This window comes from Populus trichocarpa, chromosome 6, assembly GCF_000002775.5.
Source record: "Populus trichocarpa isolate Nisqually-1 chromosome 6, P.trichocarpa_v4.1, whole genome shotgun sequence".
NCBI lineage: Eukaryota > Viridiplantae > Streptophyta > Magnoliopsida > Malpighiales > Salicaceae > Populus > Populus trichocarpa.
Genome location: NC_037290.2, coordinates 13104217 through 13122982, shown reverse-complemented (window position 1 = coordinate 13122982; position 18766 = coordinate 13104217). Strand labels below are relative to the sequence as shown.

At 31.6% G+C, this 18766-nt stretch overlaps 2 protein-coding genes across 3 annotated transcripts; one reads left to right on the top strand and one right to left on the bottom strand.

Moving 5' to 3' along the window:
• The first annotated feature begins 232 nt into the window (after window positions 1-232).
• LOC7497619 (uncharacterized) lies at window positions 233-5432 on the top strand. Of its 2 annotated transcripts, XM_002309186.4 has the most exons (8): window positions 237-672; window positions 1446-1513; window positions 2028-2175; window positions 2259-2339; window positions 2917-3003; window positions 3580-3665; window positions 4263-4383; window positions 5133-5432. In XM_002309186.4, the coding sequence occupies exons 1-8, from the start codon at window positions 397-399 to the stop codon at window positions 5208-5210; spliced, it is 945 nt and encodes a 314-aa protein (XP_002309222.4). In that variant the 5' UTR covers window positions 237-396; the 3' UTR covers window positions 5211-5432. The 2 variants fall into 2 exon arrangements, with proteins under 2 accessions (XP_052310206.1, XP_002309222.4); XM_052454246.1 differs by lacking the exons at window positions 4263-4383; window positions 5133-5432 and adding an exon at window positions 3827-4239 and having other exon boundaries at window positions 233-672.
• An 8995-nt stretch (window positions 5433-14427) lies between these two features.
• Window positions 14428-17564, bottom strand: LOC7497618 (tetraspanin-2). Its single transcript, XM_002308259.4, has 2 exons — window positions 16922-17564; window positions 14428-14964 (listed from the first exon to the last, which is right to left on the bottom strand). Exons 1-2 carry the CDS (start codon window positions 17417-17419, stop codon window positions 14653-14655), a joined length of 810 nt encoding a protein of 269 aa, XP_002308295.3. The 5' UTR covers window positions 17420-17564; the 3' UTR covers window positions 14428-14652.
• Between the last annotated feature and the right edge of the window lie 1202 nt (window positions 17565-18766).

The window sequence follows — 18766 nt, the reverse complement described above, 5'->3', positions numbered from 1 at the left end:
TAATTTTTTTACATTGTCAATTTTTATATCAGCTTGTTTATTGCTGTTATATTTATTTATTTATTTATATTTTTTAAATTAGTTGAGCTGAGTGAAGTAGAGTCTTTCAATTTATTTTATTTTTTTTAACGCTTGCCTCGTTTTAGTTTTTATTTTTTATATATAAAAAAAATGACCGGCTTGAGTGTACAGCAGGTACTATCTAGTATTAGCTGTTTGTCAAACACGGATTTTCCTTTTATTTCGAGGAAAGGAAAAAAAAAAGCCACAGAGCTAGAGCCATAGCCTGAAGCCATCGTAGGGTAGCAAGGAATACACGTTATCAAGTTATCCTAAAGCAATTCCCTACATATAATTAAGCTCAAGATATATAACATCTGCGATGTTTCCAAGAAAATGTCGAGGATGGTTAATCTTCTTGTACTTCCACATCCACAACAAAGGCTACCAGTTTTAGCTAGTCTTTATCCATGTCGTCTCCCCACAATTCACACGCGTTCTGCTAATTCTGTTTCAGAATCACAGAGGAAGTGGAACATTGGATTTAAAGCACCTCGTAGGTTGGTGTTAGGACTTGGAGCCTCCTTTTGGTCGCAGTTTATGAGTATGGCTGGTAGAGCCAGAAGCAAACATCTCATTGCCCTTGCAAAGCAAGAGGTTGTCATTGAAGAGGTGAATTTTCTATCTTTGCTAGCTGCTGTTTTGTACTCGTTTACTACTCGATTGCTGAATTTGGTTTCTGGAATTTCTTGAATCCTAGATTGTAGTTTTGTTATTCTTTTGGTGAGATAACTTCAAATTCTTGTAATGCAATCAAAATTCTACTTGGGTTTAAGCATCTCGAGTTATTGTTTTACTTTTTTTTTTCCGATCAAGTTTCTTAGGTTCTGGATTCCTTTGCTTTTGCTTTTTTTTTTAAATGCCCAAGTAAACAGATTCACCATGTAGTTATTGCATAGTGTATGATTACCTTAGTATTAACAGCCACTTCTATCGTAGTTTGGGTATAAGGAAATCTACTTTTGCCTCTTGTGATTTGATGGTCACGTGGTTCATGCAAGAATGATGGAGTCCATCTTGCTCCTTACGTAGTTCTTCTTTAGCTGCAAAATCAATTTTTTGTTCTCTGGAAAATGATGGAGTGGCAATTTGGAATGTGAAGCTGCTTTGGCACATATTTTATAGAAGCTAATTGATATTTAATTAACAAAATGGGAAATCAAGAAACAATTCCTATCTTGCAAAAACAACTCAACTCGTTTGATTGAGTCCAAGTAGCCTCATTATTTGGCTTGTGATTGATTTCGAACTTCTGTTATCTTTAAAGAGATCTGGAGGCCCTGCCAGAGCCACAGATGTCTATGTGACTAGTGTCACTTCTTGCTTTACATTGTTCTTCCTTTTAATACTGGATCTTTCAATTTTTTTCTATTCGTGTTTCATAGGTATTGAAGAATGTGGATTGGCCACAGCAGTTTCCATTCAAGGAGGAGGATTTCCAGCGCTTTGATGAGTAAAATCTCTTGTATTTAATTGCTTGCATTAAATACCTATTTCAGTTCTTGTTTTCATCCATTTCTTCAGCTGTTTTTTCCTTGGAACTGCTTCATGTCCATGATCACATGCTGAAAGTTGATGCACCTAGACATTATATGGTATAGAAGAAAATTTAAAAGAATTATCACTTGATATCTGTTTGGTCTTTTATACTGGAGCCCTAGAACTGATCCTGAGGTGCAATATATCTCAAACACATTATATGGGTACACAATTGGCTCATCCTTAACACCAAGTCCATCTTTCCTTGGCTTTGTATTCTGAAAACTTCCTTGAAATAGAATAGAATATAGATTTCCACGTAATGGGGGTAACACATTGAATTCAGCACTGCTTTCACTTTGGTTTTTGAGTTAGCATCTTTATTTTGAACTAGTAAATTAATCAATTTGGATTTCAATCGCCCTACATTTGACATTAGACTGAATTCACTATTATATACCTTCAAAACTCAAAATTGTTATTCGCAGGTCTCCAGATTCATTGTTCTATGATGCTCCAAGATTTGTGACACACATTGATGATCCAGCCATTGCTGCACTGACTAAGTACTATTCAAAGGTTTTCCCTCCCAGCAACACTCCAGGGGTCTGCATCTTGGACATGTGTAGCAGTTGGGTAAGATTCTTCTAACATTTATTTTCAGCCTCATTATGTCTTCAATATTTAAGTTAACAAACTATTCCTGGTTTTATATGTAGGTCAGCCATTTCCCAAAAGGATACAAGCAATATTCTATAGTTGGATTAGGCATGAATGAAGAAGAGCTCAAACGGAATCCAGTCAGAATCTACTTATTCTCGATATCATTTCTAGTTATTTATGTCATGCATTTTTTTATTTTGTCATTCATATATTCTTTTCAAGCTACTGAAATTAGTTGCTGATGTCTGCCACTGGAATATTTTATGTAGAATTCATGATTAGTAATCATCTTACACAATAGCAACTGGTCAGCTAGGATTTTAAAAATGATGTACATATTATCTTACCATCCCTTGAAGGGTTTACATTTTTATTTTAGCATGCGAATCTTAGTGCTTTATTGAGAACCATTTTGATGATGTCACTGGAAGCCAAATAACCCCTTGATGAGTTATCATAATTTGTAAAAATAAGATAATCAAAGCCTTAGCCGAATCTCAAAAGATGACAAGGGTATGCAACTAATTGTATAGCAAAATCTATTTCAACATATGTATCGTTATTTCTTGTGCTAGATACGTTAAGTTTCAACTTGGATGTATCGTATTTACTTTCGTGACCTTGGTAGTTCTAAGCTAATTGTTTTGTATACGCTGTTATGATCTTTCTATCAATGATGACAATAATACATTCATCAAGTTATTTTCTTTGTAGGTTCTGACTGAATATGCTGTGCAAGATTTAAATTTGAACCCTAAACTCCCATTTGAAGATAATTCCTTTGATGTCATAACTAATGCAGTAAGTGTATTATCCACATCTCTTGACCATTTTGGCTGTGCTCTATTTGACTGGTTTATGTTTTCTCAAAATATATTCTTACAAATTGCCATTTGAGTATTTAAATGCCTGGAGTTAACAATGATTTTTGAAGTATTATATTTTATTAACAAAGATTTATTGTTGTCACTTTCTTAATGGCATGTGGCCTCCCTATTAGTATTATGAATTTGTTGGATCAACTTAAGATTTGATACATTTTGTGTTTAATATATTATCTCAGATGCAGAATGTTGCAGCTTCGTTTAGCAATAAGTTTTCTCTTCTCCATTTCAAGAAAAAACTTAAGCCTGACTCTTAGATGGCAATACATCATTTTAATTAAGGACAATTTTTTCTTTTGTGTGCTTAAGGTTATGGTGTCTTACATCTGTGTTTCCTAAGAAAATCCTCAGCCACTATGACCTCAGAGATAGCGAATTTTTTTTTATCATATTCCGTTGTCAAATTTCTTAAGAGGAATTGTTTGGATTATTCTTTTAAATTTTGGTCTGATAGAAGCAATCCCCCTTTTCCTCTTTCTGAAAAATTTCACAGGTCAGTGTTGATTACCTAGCTAAACCTATTGATGTTTTCAAGGAGATGTGCCGAGTACTTAAGCCAGGTGGACTAGCTATAATGAGGTGATATTATTATTGTGTTTTTATTTTTACAGTCCTCGGATTTCCTCAATTCATTCAGTAAATGTATGCCATTTCCGTGCTGCAGTTCCTTGACCTTTTAAAAGAGATCAGCAGAAATATTTTTGTTGTGGTCATCTAAACTTGGTTGTATTTTGTAACAGAATTCCAGATAAATGTCAATTGAATGAATTCCCTTAAATTGTTTTGGTTTGTCTCTTTGCCTAATCTCCCCTGTGGTGCGCCATTTCACTGTAATGAGATACTAAAGGTACAAAGCAAACCATTCTACTTAACTTGCAACATCAAGATCGGAGTGATGTGGAGATGTGGACACATCACACATGTGAAGATAAAGAGGCTGTGATTCAGCTAAATAGCCCTGCAACAGTAGAAACAAAAAACGAAAAGGAAAAAATAATATTGGTGCATATTGAACTACTTCACCTCCTCCTCAGGCATCCCTTGCCAGTTTAGTTGCTAGAGATCAGTATTTTTGTTTCATCAATCATCCATCTTTTCTCTTTATTCAAGCATTTCTGAACTTTACAATATTAAGAAAAACAAATTGTAACATTTTATTGATTACATTCGTATCAGCTTCTCTAATCGTTGCTTTTGGACAAAAGCAATCTCTATATGGACATCAACCGGTGATGCTGATCATGTAATGATTGTTGGGTCTTATTTCCATTATTCTGGAGGCTTTGAACCACCTCAGGTAATTCTGTATTCCTTGCATCGTGTCTTTGCTAATGACAGCTGATGTGTTGGGTTTGTTTTAAATTGTGGTTCTAAGAGAGAGAAGAAATACACATATACCTAGTCCATACTAAAGTTGTCATTTTTTAGGGTAAATTTTATTTGTGAGTGTATATATTCTCTACACTTTGATGGCTAGAGAGATAGGAGAGAAAAAAAGGGAGTTTTGGATTACTTTAGAATTTTGGATGAAAGATTAATTTTATGTGACACCTTGTAATCTTTTACTTTCTCATAATGAATTTCTTTCGTCGTCTCGCCCATAAAGTAGGCTTAAGTTGCGGAACCATGTAAATTTCGTGTGTGCTCGTGTGATTAATTATGCTTATTCTTTTATATTTCTATATTTGCCAATTGATTTGAGATTTTGTGGTTGTTTCCACTAAAAAGCGATAAGTGTCTAATGGCAAAATATTTTCATTGGTGTTGATTCTTGCTTCATTTTCTGTAAGTGCTTCATCTCTGGTTGAATGTGATTTGAGTGCCATTTAGTATACGATGTTACATTTTAACCTGTTGCTTTTATGTATTATCATCCTTGAGTTCTAGAAGATATTGCTTGTAATTCAATGGCCTGCGATCTCAATGTTTGAATTGCGTCAATCATGAGCTGCAAATCATGCCCACGCAAACGGGTGCAAGTGGAACCTTCGCATTGAGGGCGATCCGGTGACGAAGGATTCTCTGACTGAAGAGTTCGTTTTGCAGGCTGTGGATATATCTCCAAATCCTGGACGCTCAGATCCCATGTACGTTGTTTACTCTAGAAAGGCATCTACAGCGTGAGACACATTGGAGAGGTTGATGATGATCAAATTTTATGGTCTCCAATATCCCAAAAAAATGGGAGGAAGGCATGTGGGTTCTCTAATGTTATAGTCAATGGCAATTTCATTTGGTACAAATATAACGTATAGTATTTAACAGTGGGGAACAACCTAGCAATCAAAGACGACAGGCACTTTCCTGCAAGTGCAAATATAAGATGTGAGCTTAGGTTTTCTAACATTTGTTTTCTTTGGTTTGAATTTTTTTTTTCCTTTTTTATATTATATTATATGCTCGAAACATTAAAAAAATTGACGTGTCCCAACATCGTATTTGGACAAATAATTGAAAGTAGCAATTATAATTAGCTCTCTCTTTACCCATGGAGTGACCGCTGTGATGATAAAGAACTGGGAACTATTTGTATTTGAGGTGCCATTGTGAATTATACCTCAAATTGAATTGAAGATGATAATAAAAATTTATTGAATTTAAGGATTGAATTACAAATAAAAAAGAACTCAATCAGCTAAAACTAAAGACTCAATTGAATAAAATTGAATTTTTTCTAGGCCAATTCGAGGTAGTAGGAGCCTCTCAAAACCAACTAGATAGTTAAGAATAGTTTTTTTATGAAATTATCTAGTAGGTGGTGCAGTGGTAAGAGATTAGGATCAAGAGATTTACTTCTTCCTGTGATATTAGATTTGAGCCCTGTAGTTGTTAATATAATGGTCATTAGAAGCTTACATTGTCGTTAACTTCAGGGCCCGTGGAATTAGTCAAGATGCACGCAAGTTGGTCCGGACATTCATGTTAATAATAATAAAAAAATTCATGAAGAAAAATATCTCTCGTTATTTCTTAAATAGCAGTAAAATGCATAGATTTTAAATTCAATTAGATTGGGTTTGAATTAGAAAAGATACATACTACAATGGAATTGGACTTTAGTCTCCCCTAATACGACAGTGTTTTTCATTCCCCTTGCCACGCGCCCTTTCCTGATTGCTTAATGCCTATCTATTGTCCACGTAGCATTTCCTTTAGTTGCCCTCGTCCTAGCCATCCACCTACCCTTAAGTCTTTACCTTCCTGAACATTCAATGGTCTTGTCCAAAAGAAAGCAAATGAGAAAGAGTTTGATACGATAAGAACTGCACTAAAATATCCATTCTAGATTTTAATTGTGCAAATCCCAAGATTAAAAGTAAAATACTCAAAGATATATTCAATGAAATTATTTAAAATATTTATATCAAGATAAATTTTAACGGGACTATAATTTTAACAAGTAATAATTAAATTTTAGTCAATTTAAACTATATATAAGAGTAACTTGATTTATTTATTTTTCAGTAGTGGCCTAATTAATTTAAGCATTGAAGGTGGTTTTGTGCTTTTTTTTTTTAATATACAATTTTACTCTAACAAACATGATTTTTTTATTTGACCATTGAATTAAGTTGAAATTTTACTTGAAGTTTCTAGAGGTATTGTTTTATATTGGATTGAAATTTAAGGGCAATTGAATATTGAAAAGGCCTTGTGATAAGGTCCAAAACTATTGTGCAAGAATTGTATTAGTTTCCTAATTAATTTAATATTCTTCTTTCTTTTTTATTTAGAGATATTTTATTATTTTTCTAGTATTGTTTAAGAAGTTTTTACCTATTATAAATAGAGTTATTTAGTTTGTATTTAAGTTTTTTTTTTACATGCTTTGATTTCAGCAATAATTATTACGTGTGTAAGATTTTGCTCATACTTTTTGGTTCTTCATTAAACTACTCTGATTTATTTAAAAATTAACCAAGCTTTATAGCATCTTCTATACTTTTTATTTGTGTTTCTTTATAGATGTTAGGTAGGAGTTCAATTTCTTATAGTCTTGGTGTCTTAATACAATTTATCATTATGTCAAACTCAATTCTAAATCAAATCTTCACTTTATTAGGAAATTTCTTACTTATTTATAAGTTTTTGGTCTTTAGATCCACATGTTCACATCAATTTATATCCGAGTAAGGCTCTAAATTAAGTTATATGCCTTTTATCATCAAGTTTTTGTGCACTTCAATGTTGTTAAGTTATTTATTTTCTCTAAAAAAACTAGTTACGACATCAAGTAAAAAAAAATGAAGAAGAAAGAAATTATTTGTGATCTTAAATTCAACTACTTTTGCTTTAAATTAAAAAAAATATTGATTATTGGGATTTCTTGAAGATAAATCTTGACGGTAGTTTTTGCATCATTTTTTTTCCAGTAACCATATATATATATATATATATAAATAAAGGTGTTGTTGTTATTTGAGTCATTTGAATCTTATTTCATTAGTTTCTTAGTCTTCATGGCCTTTTATTTTGTGTCTTTAATCATTCATATTTCACTTGAATTCATATTGATACTCGTGTTTTCCTATTTGTAGTTTTGTATTCATAGTTTTCAATCTGTATTTCTTCTTGAGTCTTTACATTATTTGATTAGGCCATTAAGATATTAATTTTTTATTTGTTGTGAACTAGTTCCTTAAGGAACTGTAATCTTGAGAATTGAGTAGTAAAAGGTGAAAGTGGGCATATTAGAGTGAAAAGCTGAATATTTATATGAAACACAAGATAAGTGACATCTATTGAGTGTAAACACATGAGGGAGTGTGTGAGGATATATATATTGCTATTAACTTAATTTTTAGCTCTTGATGATGTCAACTAAGAGTGGACCATCACCATCAAAAGATAAAAATAATATCGAATAAGGTTATTTGGACATACAACAACAATTGGAGTTGATGAATAAAAGGTTTGCCGAAGTAAAGAATGGGATGGCTAGTTTGAGAACTAAAGTGGCTAGTCTTCAAGATAGGTTAAACCATAGGGGTTTGGAAGGAAGGTCTACAAGATGAGCTAATTCACCTCTGAAAGAATCTATAACCGAAAATACATATGAGAAGGCCAAAGATTTTGATGATAATTGTGGTGGTAAGTTTCAACCACATAGAAACCAAAGCAAAAATGATGGATTTCAGAAGGGTAGATAAAGAGGATGGATTTCAGGATGGTTTAGATAGATATTTGGGCAATATTAAGATTAAAAAATTCAGCTTCTCAAAGCAAAAACAACCCAAAAGCTTATTTGGAGCAGGAAAAGAAAGTGGAGTTGATTTTTTTTTCCACCATTAATTTAAGGTAAAGAGAGTAAAACTTGTTATTGAGTTTACTAACAATGTTATTATTTGATGGGATCAACTTATCTTGGAAAAGAGGAGGAATAAAGAAAGACTCATAAAGACTTGGGATGAGATGAAAATAGTCATGAGAAAAAGGTTTGTTCCTGGTTATTATTATAGGATACTATCAAAGAATACAAAGTTTGTCTCAGGGTTCTAGGAGTGTGAAGGATTGCCATAAGGAGATGGAAATTACCATGATTAGAGCTAATGTTGTGAAAGATAGAAAAACTATAATGGCAAAGTTATTGAATGGATTGAATAAAAAGATAATTAATGTGGTTCAGTTACAACACTATGTTCAGCTTGAAGATATGGTTTATATGGCCACCAAGATAGAGAGGCAGTTGAAGAGAAAGGTCATTACATGTTAAAAAAAGTAATTCAAGTTCCTTTTCATCTTGGAGGCTGAAGTATAGGAGAAAAAAGGCTACCATATCAAAGTCGAATATCTTGGGCAACCAAACAGAACCATATAAGGCTTCACAACCATGATATTTAAGTGTTTCAGGTATTTAGGGAGTGGACATATAGTTTCATAATGTCCAAATAAAACAATTATGGTTATGAAGGAGCATGGGGAGATTAATGAGATGTTTTGGGGTTACTAAAATTTTAATGTTTTGTATGAGCTTTTTTATTGGTCTAAAATGAAAAGAAATGTGCAAATAATTTGTGATAAATTCATATCATATAGACAAACTAAGTCTAAAGTCTTACCTCATGATTTATATACTTCTTTATCGATACCTAAAGAACCTTAAGATGATATACTTATGAATTTTATGGTAGGTTTACATAGGTAAAAAAGGGGTAGAGATTCTATTTTTGTAGTTGTGGATAAGTTTTTTAAGATAACACATTTTATATCTTCTCATAAAACTGATGATGCTACTAACATAAAGATTTATTCTTTAGAGAGATAGTTCAGCTCTATATGATACCTAAGAGTATTGTATCTGACTGTAATGTTAAATTTCTTAGCTATTTTTGAAAGGTTTTGTGGGGGAAATTAAAAACAAATTTTTATTTTCTTCTACTTGTCATCCAAAAACAGATGATCAAACTAAAGTAGTTAATAAGACTTTAACTATATTGTTAAGAACTATCATTCAAAAGAATTTAAGAAATTAGAAAGATTGTTTGTCATTTATTGAATTTGCCTATAATAGGAGTGCATTCTACTACTGATTATTCTCCTTTTGAAATTGTATATGGCTTTAATCATTTAACTCCTTTGAATTTGTTTCCTATACCTATTGATGAAAAGGTTAGTCTTGATGGCAATAGAAAAGCACATGTAGTAAAGGCTATTTAAAATGTGAGGTGACAAATATAAAAAAGAATGAGCAATTTATATTCAAAGTGAATAAAAGGTGGAAAGATGGTTATTTTTTTAACAAGATGATTGGGTTTGGGTACATATACAAAAAGAGAGGTTTCCTATACAAAGAAGTTCTAAGTCGAGAGGAGATAGACCATTTCAAATCTTTGAAATAATTAATGATAATGTCTATAAAATGGATCTACCAAGTGAGTATAATGTTAATTCTACATTCAATATTTCTAATCTCTCTTTGTTTGATGCATGTGGCAATTCATGGATGAATTCTTTTGAGGAGAGAGGAGATGATATGATCAAGACTACACCAAAAGATCCAGCACAAGCCCCAACTGCGCCAATTACAAGATCAAAGGCAAATAAGTCTAAAAATGCATTCAATTGGCTTATTCAGAGTATTTGGTCCTAGATGAATTTCAATAAGGTTACAAGTTCAACAAGTGATGATTAGACCTTAGTCAATCTAATCTATGTGCAAGATGGGTTTAATCCATCTATAATATAGACCTAATTATTTCATAATGGTGGGCTGATTAATTTTGGCATTAGAGGCAATTTTAGGCTTATTTTTTCTAATGCATAGTTTTACTCTAACAAGCATACTTTTTTATCCAGCCATTGGATAAGGATGAAATTTTTCCAACCATTTTAAGAGGTCTTGTTCTATATTTGGTAACATTCTAGGGAAATGAGTGATCAAGAAAGCCTTTCTATAAGGTCCAGAAAGTATATGAATTGTATTAGTTTCCTTGATGATTTAAGATTCATTTTCCTTTTTTATTGAGAACTCTTTTATTACTTTTTCAGCATTGTTAATATATTTTTACCTATTATAAATGGGGTTATTTAGCTTGTATTTAGATTTTTTTATAGGATTTGATTTTAGCAATAATTATTTCATGTATGGAGTTTTGCTCATACTTTTTTGTTCTTTATTGAATTACTCTGACTTATTAAAGAATTAACCAAGTTTCTTGTGTCTTATATTGGGTGAGAGTTTAGTTACTTATAGTCTTGGTGTCTCAGTACACGTTATAATTGTGTTAAGCTCAATTCCAAACCTGATTTTAGCTTTCTTGGGAAGTGTCTTTCTTGACGATGGATTTCTATGTCTTTATATCCACGAGGTTCACATTAGAATGTGTTGGCTTATCTTCCCCAAACTTTTTTCTTTCTCATCCATCATGGATCTAGACCCTTTACACCATTTTTCCTATATAAAAAAAACATTGCCATCAAGGTAAGGGTAATTCTTTCTTGGCCATTTTCCTTCCACCTATATAACATCTTCCTTGTTTTCCTATTAGCTAAAAGTTCCTTTTCAACTCGGTATTTTGTAACCATTTCTCATTAATCTAATAGCCAACTTAGTCTTATAATTGATTATGGTGTATGGTATTCAAAAGACTCAAACTTGAGTTTAGTTGGCTATTCAGATGCTGATTTGACAGATCATGTTGACGATAGAAAAAGCATTGTTGGAGGGTGTTTTTATGTTGGTGGCAACTTGTATCATGGATTAGTGAGAAATAAAATTCGATCTCATTGTCCACTATAGAAGTCGAGTATATTGCACTAGGCAATTATTGCACACAACTTCTTTGGGTGAAGAAGTTACAAGAGGATTATCGTTTCTCTTAAGATATTATAACTATTTATTGTGGTAATTCCAGCACAATTAGCATATCTAAAAATCCTATATAACATTCAAGAACCAAACATATAGATATAAGACATCATTTTATTATAAACTTGGTTGAATCAAAGATTATGTCATTAGAACATTTGAACATCGAACATCAATTGGCTAACTTATTCAAGAAATCTCTAGATGGCCTGAGATTTGAATTTCTTAGGAAAGTCATTGGTGTATGTGACATAACTTAATTCTTAAAAGATATAAAATTTATAAATTATAAAAAAAACATATGTACAAAGTTTTGTTTTTATATGTTTTTCACACATATAACTAGTTGCTAACACTGAATCATGAAAGCAAACCTTATAAGTATACCTAATCTATACCTTTAAATTTCATAAATTTCATTTTATTGGGATCAAGGAAAATCTTATTTGGTATGATCTTCACTTTTGAAATATATTCTTTTAGAAGACCAAATAAGAGTATTATCTTAAGCACTATGAGGAATTCAAGTTGTTTAATAAACTGTTAGCCAAGGTAAAATTATTTTAAATGCAGGTATGCTAACAATTAAGGGGGTAATGCACGTTGAATTGATTAAAGCTAGTTAAATCTAGTACCCAAGTTGTTAAGGCAATCCTCCTGAAAAATCCTTAAAAAAAGTGAAGTGTTCACATCATTATAGAGATAGACGAACTCTTCAGTATGGATCTATTCTACTCTTCAATTCCTTAAAGAAAAAATCAATTGCTCACTATGGAAATAGATGAGCAATTCATAATGAAAATGATAGAGTTCATTGAATCTTATGTTAAGAGTGAAAATCTTTTTTTATCTAGGCCCTGACATAAAGTTTAACTTTCAAGATATGCTCATATCTTGCTAGCATATCTCAGATAAAAGAAAAGAAGTTGAAAAAAGAATATTTTTAAAAAAAGAAAAATTGTTGTCTTTTTCACTCACACACTCACATCTTGATTTGGTTAACCAAAAAAATAGGCGTTCATGAATGAAGATTGACCAATAAGGTACGTATCTCTATTCAAACTGTTATTGTGAGTAATTTTAGGTTAGAAAATTAGGTTGCTTTGTATAGGATTATACATCTGTTTAAGTGTACAATTAGATATACTTGTATGAAAAACATATGAAAATGATGTGGCTTAACTGAAATAGAAAGTGAAATTGTGGTCTAAAGAGTCAATTTTTTTCATAACATTAACATGTCATCTTAAGAGAGAATACAGGAACGTATCATAATGCTTGACATAAAACAACTTTTTTATAAGTTGATTTAATGGTTTGTTCATCAAAACACGTAATCATCTCTCTCTCTCTCTCTCTCTCTCTCTCTCTCTCTCTCTCTCTCTCTCTCTTTCTCTCTCTCTCTCTTGTTTTAAGGCAATGATCTTGCAACTTTCCAAGTAAATCTCTTCATATGTTCTTGACATCTACTAGTAAACATAAAGGAAAATTTTGAGAAAAAGCATCTACTCATCCTCTCCATCTTGAATTTAAACTTTATATGAAAATGGTAATGATATTTTATCTTAATCTAAAATTTCTTGAGAAGATTATTAAAAAGAAAATGTCATTACAATCATTTGTACATAACTTTTGCAACACACATTTCTTTATGCTTATTACTTCTAAAAATGACTAATGAAGTTTCTTGTTACAGGGTTGTTATAAAGTATAAGCCGCTAGTAAGGAGACAAAATGATTGAGAAATATGTTATTGGATATTAAGTTATGGCCAACAACTGATGTCATCTATCTTCTCACACTATGGTAGTCAAGCAACTATGTCTAAGACATTTAGTAAAATTTACAATGAAAAATCTAGACATATTAGCTTGAGACATGAATATATAAGGCAATTAATTTCTGATGGGTAATTACCATTGTGTATGTCAGATCTTACATTAATCTAGCAGATCCTTATGATTTTTGCCATCATGATTTCTTTGGAGTTTTGAAATGCATACACTAAGAAGATGTTTAAATCTAAAGATACTTTTTTTTTTAATGTATGAAACATGGTACCACATAATATTACAAGCTAAGTGGGAGATTGTTGTTAAAATATAGCTTATATATTAGGTAGTTAAAGAGAGCTTTATCCTGCATTGAAAAAGTAAGAGGTTTTGTTGTACCTTATGATGTGAGGGATACCAAATCAATAAATTTGGATGTTGGAGGGAAGATTTGAAGGGAAAGCTAAAGTTGATATATATATATGGCGCATTATGCAACATAAATTATTTTTATTTTTATTTTTAAAATTAATTAATCTAATAATTATGCATGATACCTCCTGCCAAGTTGTTCAAACAATTTGAATGAAGAGTTGCCTTTTAAACTCTATAGACATATTAGTCTGAAGAGGTGTGCCTCTAAACTTTATAAATATTAGTTTGAAATGATGTTATTTTGTTTATAAATACCAGTTTGATGTTGACAAAAATTAATTAGAAACAATCATCTTCTTTCCCTTATTTTTCTCTTCAAACTATTTGTTTATGTTTATCAAAAACAAAATAGAACATTTTAATAAACTTACAGAAGTTGTTTATAAATTTAAGACTTTGATGTATCCTGAAAGTATATTGTTTTAACCTTACAACAAATATAGTTAGGACAACTAATACCTTAAATATAATGATCTTCAAACCTCAAAGCTTATTTGTTATACTCACTAAGATTATAGATGCTTTATGCCTTGGATGATTGTTAAGTAGATTGTTAAGTAGATGATTATTTTATAAAAACTAAAAAGATAGGTAGATGGTTATTTTATAAATAACTAGTTTTAACATTAATTTTTTTTATTTTTAATGCAGTAAATTAGAAAAGGTTAGCCTCTAATTTGGTCTTATACAATACTAAACTATAGTTACAAACATGAGATTAATTAAAACTTATTAATTAATTAAATTCAATTCAGTGCGTTATTCGATTCAGAGAGTTCCAAAACATTCCGTAAAGATAGAAGAAGAATCTGATTCTCAAGAAAGCTGAATAATTGAGATGCTACCTGCTATCACTGGCAAAATTATATAAAGGTAAACGTGTCTTTGGTCCATACCACCACACCTACCTTGTAGATGAGTAAAGCACAAAGGAATATATACAGAAGACAACGATACATTTTCATCACTGGATGGATAAAAAAGAAGTGGAGAAAAAAAAAAAAGGGTCAAGAACCAGCATCTGAAAAGTAGGGTGAGTGTGGCTCCAAGATCAAACCCAACCTTGTTTGTATCGCCGGAAAAGGTCTTCAGTTTGGGCATTTTTGAAAGCACTGCAGGCAATGACATAGACCCAAATGAGCACCACCACCGCCACGATGAGGATTACGTTGGTCTTCCTCCATTCTCTCCTCAGGTTCCCCAGCAATCCAGCCTTGCAAGCGTTGCAATTGTAGCACAGCTGGTTCTGGTCATTGTTCCACAAGTAGCAGTCTGGGTCCGCCGCTGGGTTCACTGGGTTTAACCACAGCGTAGGGTTCACATAATTGTAGCCACAAACTGTTGGCGGCTTACAGCACCCTGACTGTAACATGCAGTAATTTCAGAAACAAAAATCATGATTTGCTACAAATTAAAAGGGAGACAAAAGGGAAGCACGGCACAGCACCACACCAAACAATTTCAAAGCTGGCAGCCATACCCTGCGTTCCTTTCTACTCTATCCAATGAAGACAAAGCTACGTGGGTTCATTAATGTAAGATTGATTGCTTTAATTTGGTCTGAATTCCATGATCCCTCTCCTTAATAATTGAGTTAGCCACTTGGAACTGACCTATTTGCACAAACCCCCCCTCCCCTCCTGGGCTCACTGTGGCAGCCATTTTTCAATTATGAGAGTATCAAAAAGTGTCCCCACGCGCCATGACATGACTCTATCTAATTTCTCCTAACGATAATACATTATCGAATGATCAAGCTGATCATGATTGAGATTTGACAAAATTAAAAAAACTATCAAAGTCCACATCGAAACGTTTCAAATAATAATAATAATAAATAGTAGATGGTTCCTACCGTATTGTATTATTATTTTTTTCATAGGGAAAAGTGGATCTGGTTCGAAACAGCTTCCAATTCGTCCACAAAGTCGTGTCCTCTTCCAGCAATCCCCAGGCAAATACATGACCGATCCATGGCATGCGGTATAAATCAACGGTGTTATTTTCTCTCTCCCCTTCTTGTATTTAGTATTTTGTGAAGCGTTTGGAGAGAAAAATAAAAAAATAAAATAACTCTAAAAATACTTCGAAATTCCGATAATAATATTATTAATGTAGTTGAAAATATTTTGACAAGATAAATCCAACAACATAAAAAAAATCACAAACAGTAAATATAATGAGTCACATAATCCGTCCAAAAATATCAAGACTCACTTGACTTTGGACCGCTCGTGTAATCCACTCTGATAACCATTGGTGATCTTTTCTGGTATTGTTGAATTTGTCTTGTTAAAATCTTCTTAACAGTACTAGTAATATCATTATCAAAATTTTAGTGTGTCTCTAAAATTTCTTTATTCCCTTTTACTTCTCTTTTCTATCTTTTTATTGAATATTATATCGAGCAATTTTATAATTTAAAAGATTCATGTATATAAAAATTATGACCAAAAAATCACGGGTCTCATTTACAATTCTTTAAACCATGTTATTTTTCTAAATATTTTTTATACCGTATTATTTTATTAATTTTTTTTATTATGTTAGAATACCAAAGAACTCCCATATTGTATACATGTACTGTAATATATATATATATATATATATATATATATATATATAGGATCTGGTTCGAAACAGCTTCCAATTAATCCACACAGTCATGACCTCTCCCAGCAATTTCCAGGCAAATACATGACTGTTCCCTGACATGCGGCAGTGATTATGAATATAATTGTTGTTATGTTTTAAAATATTTTTTATTTAAAAATATATTAAAATAATATTTTTTTATTTTTAAAAAATTATTTTTAATATTAATACATCAAAGTAATTTAAAAATATAAAAAAATATTAATATAAAAAAAATTCAATTTTCTTAAAAATTAATTTTGAAACACAAAATATGCCCTGAATCATAAATGAAGCTTTTTAAAGGGCTTTCAATAATGACTGTATCTTCAGTAGAAAAACACAAAAAGAATCAATGACTTAAAAAACACTATTACAAATACACATCCATACACATCATTACCAAACACAAGTTAAAAAAAATAAAAATTAGTCGGTGAATTAATGGTGTCAGATATTCCCAAGTTTTAGCGGCAGCAATATTTGTGACGCCAGATTATGCAGTAGAAAAGTTTTGTTCTTGACAAAATTTGACAGTTTTATGGTTATAAGCTCTTAAGCGGAGAATAGAAAATTAAAATTAATACCCAAGCATCATGATCTAAACCAATTCATAGGGAAATACATGAACTTGTATAAAAATGAAAATTATAGAAGAAATTAGAAAGATGGTTGTTGATATTTACCTGGAGAGGAGAGATGTGAGCCATGAAGAATTGGTCAGCAGTGATATAATTTTGAGTCATCTTGGAACAAACATCAGTCTCAGCAAGACAAGGCCTAATCTTGTCCCAATTCTTGGAATAAACGACATGATTCCTCAACCAAGCAGAGAATCCTTGAAGCCTATACTCTCTATAACCCCTCCCAGGCACATCATAGCCACCATCGGCGCGCGTGACCACAAAGGCGAAGACCAGAAGGATCAAGAGAAGTCCTATGAGAATGGCCATGCAGCAGAGATAGAATGCTAAAAGTGTTTCCTTATACCAGTAGGCACCCACAAAACCAGCAAGTGAGACCAAGAGGATAAGGAATCCAAGGAGAACTACAGGCCACCGGAAAAGGTGGATGCATTCATTCTCTGGTTTGGAGGCTAGCCAAATGCCAGCGGCTATTATAGGGATTGAGCAGAGAAAGGCTATGAAGTTTAGGACGGCTGTGATGTTGTTGGCTACTCCCATCTTAATTGCAGGGTTTTGGAGTTTGGACTATGTCTGTGATCTGTGAGAAGGGAAAGGGAAAGGGAAAGGGAAAGAGTGGTGTTGTGTTTTAAGAACTTTAGAATTTAGATAGACTACATCATTTTGGGTGGTTTTGCGGTCGCTGTCTGTTTTACGAGCCTATCTATGGCAGTGTACAATTGGGCTTTTGGTAAATTCTTGTGTTGGAAAGGAGTGAACATGGTTTAAAATATATTTTTTTTTTAGAAATATATTAAAATAATATTTTTGAAAAATATTTTAAATATTAATATATTAAAAAAATTCGAAATATTAAAAAAATAATTTTAAAAAAAAAACTTTACATTATTTTGTGCGCAAGTCTCACTTAATTTTTAAAGTAACTAAAAATTGAAAGTACAAAGTTTAATATGACCAAATTATTTATAAAGGGTTCAAATCGACTAAATTCCAATAGTAGAAGGACAATTAGTGATTTTTAAATATTAATTAAGGCGATCCTATAAAATTTAACATAATAATCCAATTTTAAATAGAATAAAGTTATGGGAGATAAATTGCAAAATTTTTAATTGAGGAATCAACTCTCAAGTAAATTAATTCAGTGAGATTTGATACATTGAAGTGTGTTTATTATTGTGGTTTAATACTGTTTTTTTAAAAAATATATTTTACTTAAAAATATATTAAAAATATTTTTTTTAATATCAATATATCAAAATTATTAAAAAATAATAAATAATAAATTTAATATTTTTAAAAAGTAAAACAAACTTTTCAAAAACATTAAAAAAACAAAAGCTACACCTTCCCAAACACTCAATATTGGTTTTTTTTCCTTCTAAAATCACAACAATAAACACAAAAATTTGATAAAATAGCACTGTTTCAAAAAGATTTGATAAAATAGTATAATTTGACATTGTTTTGCTTTGAAAACGTGATATTTAATAAATATCACTATTAAAAAATGCAACAACTTAGATGTCACACTTCAGAAGTGCGACAAGATAGATGTCGTGGTTCTAAAGCACAACATCTACTTACGATGCCACGCTTCCATAACGTGATATTAATTAAAATTATGTAGCTTAGATCGAGGAACAGGTGGCCTCTCTCATTATAAAACCGAACGTCGCCCCTCACAATATCTCTAAAATATCTATGAAATCCTTTTATTTTGCCCTTAAAACAATAAAAAATAAAACTCATCAAAGTCTCTAAGCATATTTGAACATGTTTTTGGTTCAAAATTGATTGATTTCTTTGTCACCACCACCCGAGCCTTTTTTCTAGTCCTATAAACAAGATAAACATACTATATTGCTATAAATTTGTGTTTTGTTT